The sequence below is a fragment of the Poeciliopsis prolifica genome, unplaced genomic scaffold (genome assembly GCF_027474105.1).
Source record: "Poeciliopsis prolifica strain line A6 unplaced genomic scaffold, Auburn_PproV2 SCAFFOLD001, whole genome shotgun sequence".
NCBI classification, from domain to species: Eukaryota; Metazoa; Chordata; class Actinopteri; order Cyprinodontiformes; family Poeciliidae; genus Poeciliopsis; species Poeciliopsis prolifica.
The window spans coordinates 23,965,265-23,976,480 of NW_026562376.1; the positions used below are offsets into that span (position 1 = coordinate 23,965,265).

The 11,216-nt window shown below is 38.8% G+C and overlaps 1 protein-coding gene across 1 annotated transcript; it reads left to right on the top strand.

The window, feature by feature from the left end:
* The first annotated feature begins 564 nt into the window (after positions 1-564).
* alkbh3 (alkB homolog 3, alpha-ketoglutarate dependent dioxygenase) lies at positions 565-10,974 on the top strand. Its single transcript, XM_055028223.1, has 10 exons — positions 565-823; positions 1,523-1,611; positions 2,374-2,480; positions 2,561-2,595; positions 2,738-2,785; positions 3,378-3,481; positions 5,974-6,062; positions 6,173-6,382; positions 7,749-7,847; positions 10,181-10,974. The coding sequence occupies exons 2-10, from the start codon at positions 1,533-1,535 to the stop codon at positions 10,304-10,306; spliced, it is 897 nt and encodes a 298-aa protein (XP_054884198.1). The 5' UTR covers positions 565-823; positions 1,523-1,532; the 3' UTR covers positions 10,307-10,974.
* Positions 10,975-11,216: the final 242 nt, after the last annotated feature.

Here is an 11,216-nt window from a genome sequence, read left to right on the forward strand (position 1 = left end):
TCATGTGCTTGCGGATAAACGTATTAATGATGGGAAACGTCTTACCTTTATAGGAAAATTTTATCTGCCCTCATCTGCCTAGCTATGCTAACTAGCCTTAGCATTCACTACTGGCTGATGGGGAAAAGCTGTAGCAGAGCGCAGGTAAAGTGGGCGCCTCCTGGCTCTGATTGGTTGGTTAATTGTAGTCGGTGGTGGGAGAAGGCCGAAAAGCTTTATTTTTTTCTCAAATGATCTACCTCATGCCATACAGTACTTAAGGGTTGGAGATGAGTGAATGTTGTGCTGAACAATCCAGGCCCTACGTCACATTTAGATTTAAAATTTTTAAATCACAAACCAGAAGTAGTTAGATTTGACAGCACTGGTAACTGCTGTGTTTCATTGGTTGGCATTTCTTCTCAGATTTAATTCACAAAACTGTGCCAATGCAGTTCACAAATACTTTCTCAATCCCAAAGGGAAACTGGATGCTGTAACTCGTCTCAGTGTTTTCTGTGGATTATGTGGGCGTGGCAGTCAGTCCAAGGACTCTGAAGACTGTTGCTGGGCAACAGCGTCATGACTGCCACGACAAGCTAACTGCTCACATTACATCCTGTCTTACTAAGAAAGCCGCTAGTATATTTATTACATGCCTGGGACCGTGGACATGTCTGTGGTGGAGACTGTGGGTGGACATCGCAGGGGAACCTTGATGAGTCTTGATAGTTTGAAGTCGGACCTGTTTTTCTGTAGCACGGTAGCAATGGCTGACAGACTCCGGTGTTTCTGTAAGTCTGTCGTGACTTAGCTCTGTTGTGACGTTTGAATTGCTGTTCGGGTGAGTATTTGAAGGTTATTATTTTGATATTTTTCACAAGTCTGTCAGCTTATAATAATATTTACGTAACTTGAAACAGACTGGCTGTTTTCTCCCCCAGTGTATGAGGTTTTTGTTACATTAGTTCTGACAGGCTTTGACTAAAAGCTCCAGAAGAGCCACTTTATTGAGGGCATATTATTTTTGACGACGTATTTTATTCATTTAACAACACTTCTTGACAGCGACTGCATTGATTGTTACAGACTTAACGCTACTAGCTAGAATGCTCTGTAACTTTATTGTGCGTTTAATTTCATCTACACGTGTTGCTCGGTTTTTCTATTTGCTCTAATGTTTTGTTGTAAGTCATTTTTCAGCCGAGATAAAAAACAAAACAAACTACCTTCCTGAAAAAAACAAACAGAAAAGCTTCCACGTTCACATAAGGCAGCTTTATCTTCTTCTCCTTCTTCTTTTTCTTCTTCTTTGCAGTTTTTACATCACATAATCACATCTGTACCTCAGAGGTGTTTAGCTGTGGAAAGTCAAGCGAAGCTAAGCGAATCAATGGACGGATTCTCAAAGGACCTTGCTAAATAAAATCAACAAAAAACATCTATATCCAACAGCACTGCAGCACTGTGATGTGCCATTTCGTTTGATTTGAGGAAATGTGAATGATAAGCCAGGTTTATCCGTCTCTCTGTCTAACTGCAGATTGGATGGGATGTCTGATAAGCGCCAGCGTGCAAGAGTCCAGGGTTCCTGGGCCAGACAGCAACCAAAACCCTCAAATGGTCAAACAGGTCATTTTAAGGTCTCTTTTTCAGTTGTGAACATTGGGCATTTCTGATAATTAAAGCGGCAGTGTTATATAATTTTCCGCCACATAGTGTCATTTTATAGCACAATCAAGTTGTTATGTTACCTTGAATTGTCATAAAAATGCTGCATATCATAATGCTGTGCTGTATTATGTAAAATTGTCTTTTTTGAGTATTACAGCATGCTATAATTGTACACCCTCCTCAATGACATAGCTTCCGGTCCTTTCCCGTGACTCAGCTCCTTCAGACTAGCCTTCATCAATTAGCAAACTCCTGATGGAACTGTGTATATACTGAGCTCATCATATGAGCTACTTCTCAAAGGAGTGCTGGTAAAAATGTTGTTAAAAGGTTATGTTGTGATGACTTCCTGAAGGCGGCGTTTCAGAGAGAGCAGGAGTTTCTTAAAGAGACAGAGGCCCAATTTCAAAGCAATACGTTACAGAATCAAAAAATTTTTAAGTCAAATTTGACATAAACAGCGTTTTTGTAACAACTGACAGTAACATCATTACTTGATTATGCTATAAGATGGCACCAGTTGCCATCTTATAGCAACATAATACTGCCCCTTTTAATATTCCATTTTCTTGGAGACTTACAATTTTGCTTTCTGTAGTTATTGAACTATTCAAAATCAATGAAAATACACATTTCACCACTTTCTAAAATCGAAGGATGATAGACAGAAAATGTGAGCCTTTTAATTAATTTTTTATTTTTTCCTTCCCCCCTTTACAGCGGGCGGCCTAAACAGTCAACCCAAAAATGTTAACAGCGCCTCTGGTACATGGGGATTTGGCAACCAGAAAACATCCAAAGCGTTTGAGTTTCACAAACCCTCCAAGGTAAACTGTAAAACTGATCCATGTAAGCTGTGTTTGAATTTAAAATCCACTAAAACTTCCCTTCATTTCAATCCCTGCAGCCGATGAGAGAAGTGCCTCCAGAGAAAGTAATAGAGTAAGTTAAACTCTGATTCAGTTTTCAAGACTTACTTGGATTAAAAGGACATATTTGACCCTCTATTACATGGCATATTTTTGATATTTCAATTCTTTTAAACAGAGATGGACAAAGAATAACAAAAACATTCTTTCAACAGACATTTGGGTGATTATGAAATAAGTCTCGGGCCTTCTGGGGTGTCTCGGTGAGTACGGTTCTAGTGAGGACGAAAATGTCCCAGACGTTTAAATAAACTATACACCATACTTATTGAATCTTAAACCAGTCTGCAGTGGCTATTTGAACCCTCTAGATGGCAGCAATCACTCAAACAACTGATCACAGATTAGCCTTTGAATTTTGGCAAATAAAAACGTGTCTTTTAGTTTGTGTCTTCCGTTTACCTGTAACAAAAAGAGGCTACAAGGAAATTTTTCCTTATCAGGTGTAAATAAATGAAAATGTACTGATTGTTACTTCCCGGGTGCCTCATCATTAACCCCACTACACACAGTGGTGCTTAAAAAAGATTTCATCAATGAATCTGAAGTGATATCACTTGAGATCTTTAATCAGTTAGCCTACATCCATGCCTTGAAATCATGCACATGAAAATGTGCGATCCGTGTTACTAACATGTTGTATTTTTATATTTATTGATGCTCAAAATGAACAGACAGAAGAAAAAGTCCGGGAGGTACAGCCGTTAGGCTTTTGCTGGAGTTTAGCGTTGTCAAGAAAAATCTAGATTGTTTTCATGATGAGAGATGTGTCATTTTTGTTTTGAATGTGTTCAGGCTGCGGCTGCGGCCCGGGTTCCTCACACCAGAGGAGGCTGACTGGATGTTCAGTAAGCTGCTGGCAGAGCTGCCATGGTCCCAGAAGACTAACTACAGACTGGGTGGGTACCAGCAGAGCCAACTCCACAGCTACTTGGGGACAAGGTGGGGGGAACAAAATTCCATAGTTTATAATCTAGAATAGCTTTAGCAGATTAGCTTCTTGCTTTGGGTCCGCATTGCTTTGAATTTCACTCCATAAAAGTTTTGTTTACTTCAGGTTTCGCAGATGTTTGTCTAAGAGAGTCGGTAATGATAACTGGAACGTGGACCAACATGTCTGATGTGTGATTTTGATGATGACACTTGACAAAATTGTTTCTCACAATTGACGACTGTCAAAAGAAAGGGAAGCTTTCAAGATGTAAAACACTTTGAACTTTGCACTGTGCAAATGAACTTGATTTATTGATGAAATTGGATGAAAACACACCATTCACTCTGTATGAAGGCATCACGTTGAGCTGAAGCCACACTCCGGTCTCCCTTTTCTCCCAGCTGGCTCTCATCCATCTGATGAGCCATTCTGTGACAGCGCCGCTTCAGACATGACAACAGGATGATGTAAACCTAGTGGGAGGTCAAGGGTCAGGATTTATAAGGTCTTCATTCACTTGGGAGACTCTGTCAACAACATACGCATGTTGTTGGTTGAAGGATCTGCTGAGAGAAGATGTGCTTTGTTTTCTATTAATGATTTTCTGTTAATCATTCTTACCTGTTGTGTTTTATTAACATGGGCTGCCCATTTGGACCACAGGATCGTAAACTTGTTCATCTGGATTGAGAATGCTACTTTCCATCACAGCCTGCGGTTTCCATTACAAATAGGCACAAACCGTCGTGGCTATGACGCTAATGTAAAAAAAGCCCCCAAAAAACACACAATTTCTGAATTGCGGTCCTTTCAGTAAGTAGGAAACGTAATTAAAATCAAACGTGAATAAGTTTGTTCAGGTGATGCGTCATTAAAAAACATGACACGTGCTACTTTCTGTCGTCTTCTTGGTGGCAAGGTCTAGTCGTTGGTCGTGTGAAAAAAGCGTTTTCATCACAGCTTGTGAAATAAACTCATATTGATTTGCCAAATTGGGCAGTTATCTGGTCAGTGGTGAAGCAGCTGCAGTCAATGAACAGTAGAGATGCACCAATCCGATTATAATATCTGTATCAATCTAGATATTGAAAATTTTTTTAGATTGGATTGATAATGTGAGCAGATCTATTCAGTCTAATTCCATGTTTTGTGCTCTTAGCAACAACATGGTTTAATATTTATTCTACATTAGGTTTATAATTCCTAATTGCACTTTCGGAACCATTTGACATATTTGCTGCAGTTTATTTTTAACATGTTTGACCAAGTTAATCAACCTGTTGTTTTTGTCAGTTTCAGTTTCTCTGTGATGATTTATTTCACGTTTGCTGTTTTACTCCTGACAGAAGAAATTAAAGTTGTATTGTTTTCACGAGTTTGACCAAGATGTTGGTTTGATGTTTAAGTGAGGTGCAGATTACCAAATTAAGCTATAATTCAGCACATTTATGTTTAAAAACAAAAGAAAGAAATGTTTTAAGTCAATTCAGCTGTTGTCCTGTATCGGATTGATATCGGCCGATACCAGACCTCAGATATCGCTGTCAGAAGCGAACAAAAATGAATCGGTGCGTCTCTAGTTCTGGGAGGACTGCCTTTTTTTTTTTTTGCACAGGTTGTAATTAAGATATGATACAAATATTTTGTGTTGTGAGGTAAGCCAGAATGAAGGTGGTGAGTTTAAAAAGTATTTTCATCTTTAAAATATTTTCGTCTGTTCTTTTTACTGAGCCACTTTAGTGCTGTGACTCAGTTTTCCCATCCATTTGACGTCTAAATTAAGCCACATACAGACTTCTAACTTCTTTCCCTCTGATTCTGTCTTTTTATGGAAGAAGTATTTATGTTTCTTCTCGTATTTAGAAGCGCTTGTTCCCCGGGTCCTGTCATAATTCAGTCTCAGCAGAAGCGATGGCCTGTCATGCAGTTTGTTTTGGTTCGACCGTGTTTCTGTGCCAGAGGATCGGCCAAAATAAGCAAAAAGCCAGAGAGCCGTTTCTCGGGAGAGGCCCAAAGGCAACAAGTGAACGAGAGTCGAATTAGATTTAGTCTCCGCTCCGCTCTGCCGCTGGCTGAAAACTGGGTTTGGTGTCAAAATGGTTTGCCAGAAGCACAAAAAAAACGATTTTAGAACCAGTTCTCTTCCTGCTCTGTCCAAATCAAAAAGGTTCAATTTATGAATTGATGTTGTTTAAAGACATTAGGGAGGCTTTTATTTTGAAATTAAAGTGTGTGGCGCTGCTGTTTTCTGTGAATAAAAGTCAATTCAGAAAGAATTTTAAGACTTGCTACAGTTTTGATGTTTGTGTTAAAGAAGTGCATTGAATTTCTGAAAAGAAAAAAAAAGAAGAGAAAAACATGAAATGCTTTTGCTCTTATAAACATTATTGTGACTTTCTCAGTCTTATGATAAACATGGCCATTTGTTTGATGCTCTGATTGTTTCTATTTGTCCAGGTGAAGCATATGAAGAGCCCAGGCTCACCTGCTGGTATGGAGAGTTATCGTACACATACGCTCGCTCTACTATGGCTGCCAACACCCAGGTACCTGAAACGATTAATCAGACTGATCTGATTAATCGATTATTCAAACCAGTAATCGATTAATTGTTAACTTGACTTTGTATCGTTGTCTTCTCGTCCTCTCCACACAGTGGCATCCACTGCTGGTGGCCCTCAGAGAGACGGTGGAGCGGGCCAGCGGATGCACCTTCAACTCGCTGCTGTGTAACTTGTACCGAGACGGACACGACAGCATCGGCTGGCACAGCGACGACGAGGCCTCTCTGGGCCCCGAACCGACCATTGCGTCTCTGAGTCTGGGTGACACCAGAGTGTTCAGCCTTCGCAAGCAGCCTTCAGCGGTGGGATCATGGCGACGAGAGCCGCTTTCCCTGCCCTTAAATATTTCCTGTTTGTTTCATTTTTACACACGTATATCAAGCAGGTCCTTAAAGAAGTTTTAAATTCACATGCCTACATTTGAAGTCTTAAAAATGTTTTGAATTAACTAAAAACAGACTAAGTTGGCCTTAAATACGTCAGTCACAGGTCTTACATTTTGGACTGTTTGATTTTGTATATTCTATGTTTTTGTTTTTTTTCTTGTGGGATTTTCCTGTCAGGTAAAAGTTTGAGCAACACTCGGCTCTATGGACATGTATTACGGTTGAGGCTTTCGCTAACTAGCTGCTAATATACCCTTGCTAATTAGCTAGTATTTTTATTTAAATTTATCTCCCATGGGCTGGATGACGTTTGTACTCAGAAGTATATTGTGGTTGAGGCTACCGCTAAGTAGCTGCTAGCACTCGCTTGCTGGCTAGGTAGCTGTTTTGCGACTGTCATTGGCTGTTCAATGTTCGTACTTTTCTGCGGACACATAGGATTTCAATTCCATCCGTAATGACTTTAAAAAGTCTTAAATTTGATTTGGTGAAACCTGCAGAAACTCTTATTTATGAATTTCTGCTCACTTTCAGGACCAGTTTGTTGACAGCTTCACAGTTGTCTAAAAATATTCTGTTGTCTAAAAATATTCTGTTAGATCCGTCACTTATTTGTGTGTGTGAGTTTTTTTTATTTTTTCTTTTTTCTTTTTAATCCTCAGGTTGGTTTGGGCATCAGTGACAAAATTTGGGCAACTTTTAGAGAAACTGATTTTAATTAAAGCTACAGTCAAGTGAAAAACAGTTAATTTCTATGAATGCAAACTTCAGCGGGTAAGATGCTTTAGCAGCTGGTCGTAATATAAATCAGGAGTCTGCAACCTTTGCAATCCTTAGACCCATTTTCACTCTGATTCCAGTAAAATGAAACTCATTTAGAGCCGCAAAAATCACATGACCTGTTGAGAACAAAAGATAAATATCCTATATATATATTCATCTGGAATTTTGTCATTTTTATAGAACCACGGTTTTTATTTTTAGGGTTTGAAATAAAGAAATTTTTAAAACTTTGCAAAAAAAAAAGGATAGATAATTGAATGTTTCCAATCGAAAAGACAAGAAACAAAGAGATCCATAAATCATCTTCTGTTGTGGAAATTCTGATTAAAAAAAGAGGACTTGATATTAAAAACTTGCACTTTGTATTATATGTGTATTTAAAATCATTTGTTGATTCTTGATCATTTGAAGTCAAAGGGATTCCTTTGCAAACTCTGATTTAAAGCTCTGAGTTTATAACTCTTTGTCCGTGTTTTGCATCAATCTGCTTCCATGTCAGGAGGACAACGGCGACTACACATACGTGGAGCGGATTCGGATTCCTCTGAACCATGGGACTCTGCTGCTGATGGAGGGAGCCACGCAGGACGACTGGCAGGCAGGTTTTCACTCAGTTTTAATCAAGAGTGCAAGATTTCCACAACAAAGCCTCAATGTTCACAGTAAATAGCCATGTGCTTTGACTGAAAACGTGTGACGGATTTCCTTCCACGACTGACAGGCGGCCAGGACAGATTTGCTTCTCCTGGGGAGTTTAGTGCCTCACCTTTCAAGAAGAAACCTTTGTTTTCGGCTCAGACGGCTTCTTGGTTTAAATTAGTGGAGGAGCCTTAAAAGTGCGCGATAGAGTGAGAGTGTGATATGGTTTGTGGGTCAATTTCACATGGGTGAAATCTTAGCTTTGTGACAAAAACCATGGTTAAATGCATTGTGTCATGACGGATTGATTTATTTCACTTTGTGCAGAAACATAATTCACAGAAAGTGCCAAACTTCATGAGAGTTTTGTGTTGTTTGAAATGAAACATTCTGGAGCTGTCTTAAAGTAAATTACATGGCGCTATTAGCATTATTTGATTATTTGTACAATCGGTGCCATACAGTTACCTAAAAAATGAAATAAAATAAAATAGATGACATGAAAATCAAAATGGAAAAAACTGAAAATATGTTTGTATGTTATAATCTGAATGTTGGTGATCTTTGTTTATGTAAAAAGTGGTCTACTATAATGAAAGCAACATTTCTGGATACAATAGCAAAGACTCATAAACAGAACCATGAGGAACTCCACATAGAATAAGAATGAGAATGGCTTTATTCAAGCATTCCTTGTAAAATGAGTGAACATCGATATATTTTTGCCCTTGATATTGTTAGCATAAGTTTGCATCAGAAACTGTCTGAACACTGTTTGTACTCCCCCATGGCGTTTCTTTTTTTTTTCCTTCAAAGCTTTCCATCCATTTCCCTCTCATTAAACAGAATTAGTGGAGTCGTAACGTGACAAACTAAAGAGCAAGAGAATAAAACATGTGAAAAGTAAAGAGCCAGGGAAAAAGCTGCGAGCGCCAACAGAACGTTAGATAAGGTCAAGCCTGTTTTATGTTGACGTCTTTCCAACTGACCCAACAAAGGTACCAGTGGCGCTTTAGATTGAGTTCAGGGAGAGGAGATCACTCGGGTCATTAATCCGCTCTGTTACTGCAGCCAAACCTTTCAGTGAGAGTCTGGGTGTCTGCTCTGCTTAAAGGGCTCCGTTTTAAAAACGAAGTAAGTTATGCCTCACGCAAATGTGAGTGTGTAGAAGGGCAGAGGTTTTCAGAGAATCAACAAGCAAACTGGATCACCAATGCAAAAGGTCCACATACTGTAACTCAGCTGATCTAAGGGTGAATGAAATTTACTGAGGCTGAGAGGTGAATAAGTCAGTCTTGTTGGTGGATACCATTTACTTCAGTCCACTGTTTCCTATTTTCTACCTTTGCTTTTTTTTCCTCTTGTTTTTCAATGGACTCTGATGTTTCATCAAAATGGCGGAGAGGTGTTGACTTTAACAGAGACCAGAAGAACAGAGACTGATGGTTGTACTGTATGATGCTGAGTGTTATGGAACAGAGTTGAATTTGAGAATCTTGGTGTTTTAGAAAAGGGAATGTAATGGTCTTAACTGTTGAGTTGAAGACAAAGGCGGATGTTTATGTTAAAATGGATTATTATCGAATCCATCCCATATTTAAAATCCAGTTTACCAAATCAACTCCAAATAGTTTTTTCCATTGTTTTAATATAGTAAACAATTTTTAATACAAACAACTTTTTAAATTTTCCTCTTCTCCTTATGTGAATTATTAATTACTATCTAATTATTAATAAATCTCTAACCAGAGCTTTTCTGCTTTAAAAAGTGGTTGTCATTAGGTCAGTTTGATGTTGTTTTTTTCTGTTATTGGTGTGTAAGGAAAATATTTTTCAGATTATTCTCACATTTATCATCAAAAGTGATAGAATGAGGCCTTGCTAACTAGCTAAAGCTAGTTAGCACAGCCACAATGATGGCAGTAAGGGTTTTCCTAGAATGGTAAGTTGTTTCTCCACCATTAGAACATTTAACAGCGGGAACATGAGGTGATTGACAGCGCTAAGACCCTCCCCCTGGAACAGATTGGTTGTTTTTCATCAGGAGCGGTTCATTTCTTCAGATGGCAACAAGCCACCTTTTCTCTGTCTCATATTATACTGTTACAACATAATGACAGTTTTAATAAATATCTAAAAAATATATGTGTATATATTTTTTAGATTAAAGTTAAGTACTGCAGCTGAAAGTGTTGCACATTAGCAGACACTTACCCACGTTCCTGACACTTTATCAGACTCCTCCTAGAGCATTTGAGCTGCTTCACTCATTCGTCTCTTTCTCTTTACCAGCATCAAGTGGCAAAGGAATACCATGACCGGGGCCCGCGCATCAACCTGACCTTCAGGACCATCCACCCAGAGCCGGAGGGCCACAGGCCAGGCACAAAGATGAGATTCGCAGCGAAGAACCCGTAGGTTCCTCTCTGAGTCTGGCACTAAAGGCTGGTAAAGGAAAAGTTCACCACTTAAATGAAGATGTTTTTGAAGAAGGAGGTCTGAGTTGCTGTGGGGTTGTAAATTATCTCACAGCCCTGCTTAGTTTCTATAGTCGGAGAAAACTAGTTGAGAGAAGTAGTACTTAACATTTCTGAGGCTGCGGCTGCTTTTTCAAAACCTTGAAATATTTCTTTTAATGGCAGCTTTGCCAACTTGAAACGCTGCTCCATCCACTGACTGCTGCAGTATTAAATATGTTAAGTAATGTACTTTTTCTGATTTTCACCCTAATGAATAAATTTGATCAGTTCGATGTAAAATCTGACCAATATGTATTTTTGAACAACTGATTTCAGATGACTTTCAAATGTTTGTGTTAGTTCATAGTATAAGAAGGATCTGGAGTGACTAATGTGTAAAGAAACTGTTCAGGATGTTCATTTGAAGTTCTTTTCATTTTCGAGAAGGTTGCTGTATAAACCACGGACACGTAAAGTCGCCACTCGGGTCAGCCAGCGACAGGAAGTGGGTTTATTAGTGGGGATAAACTTTCTTGGAAAAGTTGATCAAACTAAACTATTTTTGTTTAATTTTCTTGATGAATGTTCAAATCCTAAAATAATAAAAACACAAAAGCTTTTTGAAAATTGAAGTCTGTAGTTTTCTGAAAGTAGGGAACTGAAAACAAACCCAATGCTGATTTTTTTAAATTTTATTTTTTCTTTGTATCAAACCGAGAAAATTTGATTTAGTGCGACGTAATGAAATAGATCTACAACTTCAACCAATATATTTACCAGTGTTGTAGTCAAGACCACCTGACCTGAGACCGAGTCAAGACCAACATCAGCGCCCCGCGCCAGATGACAATAAAATGTGAAATATGATC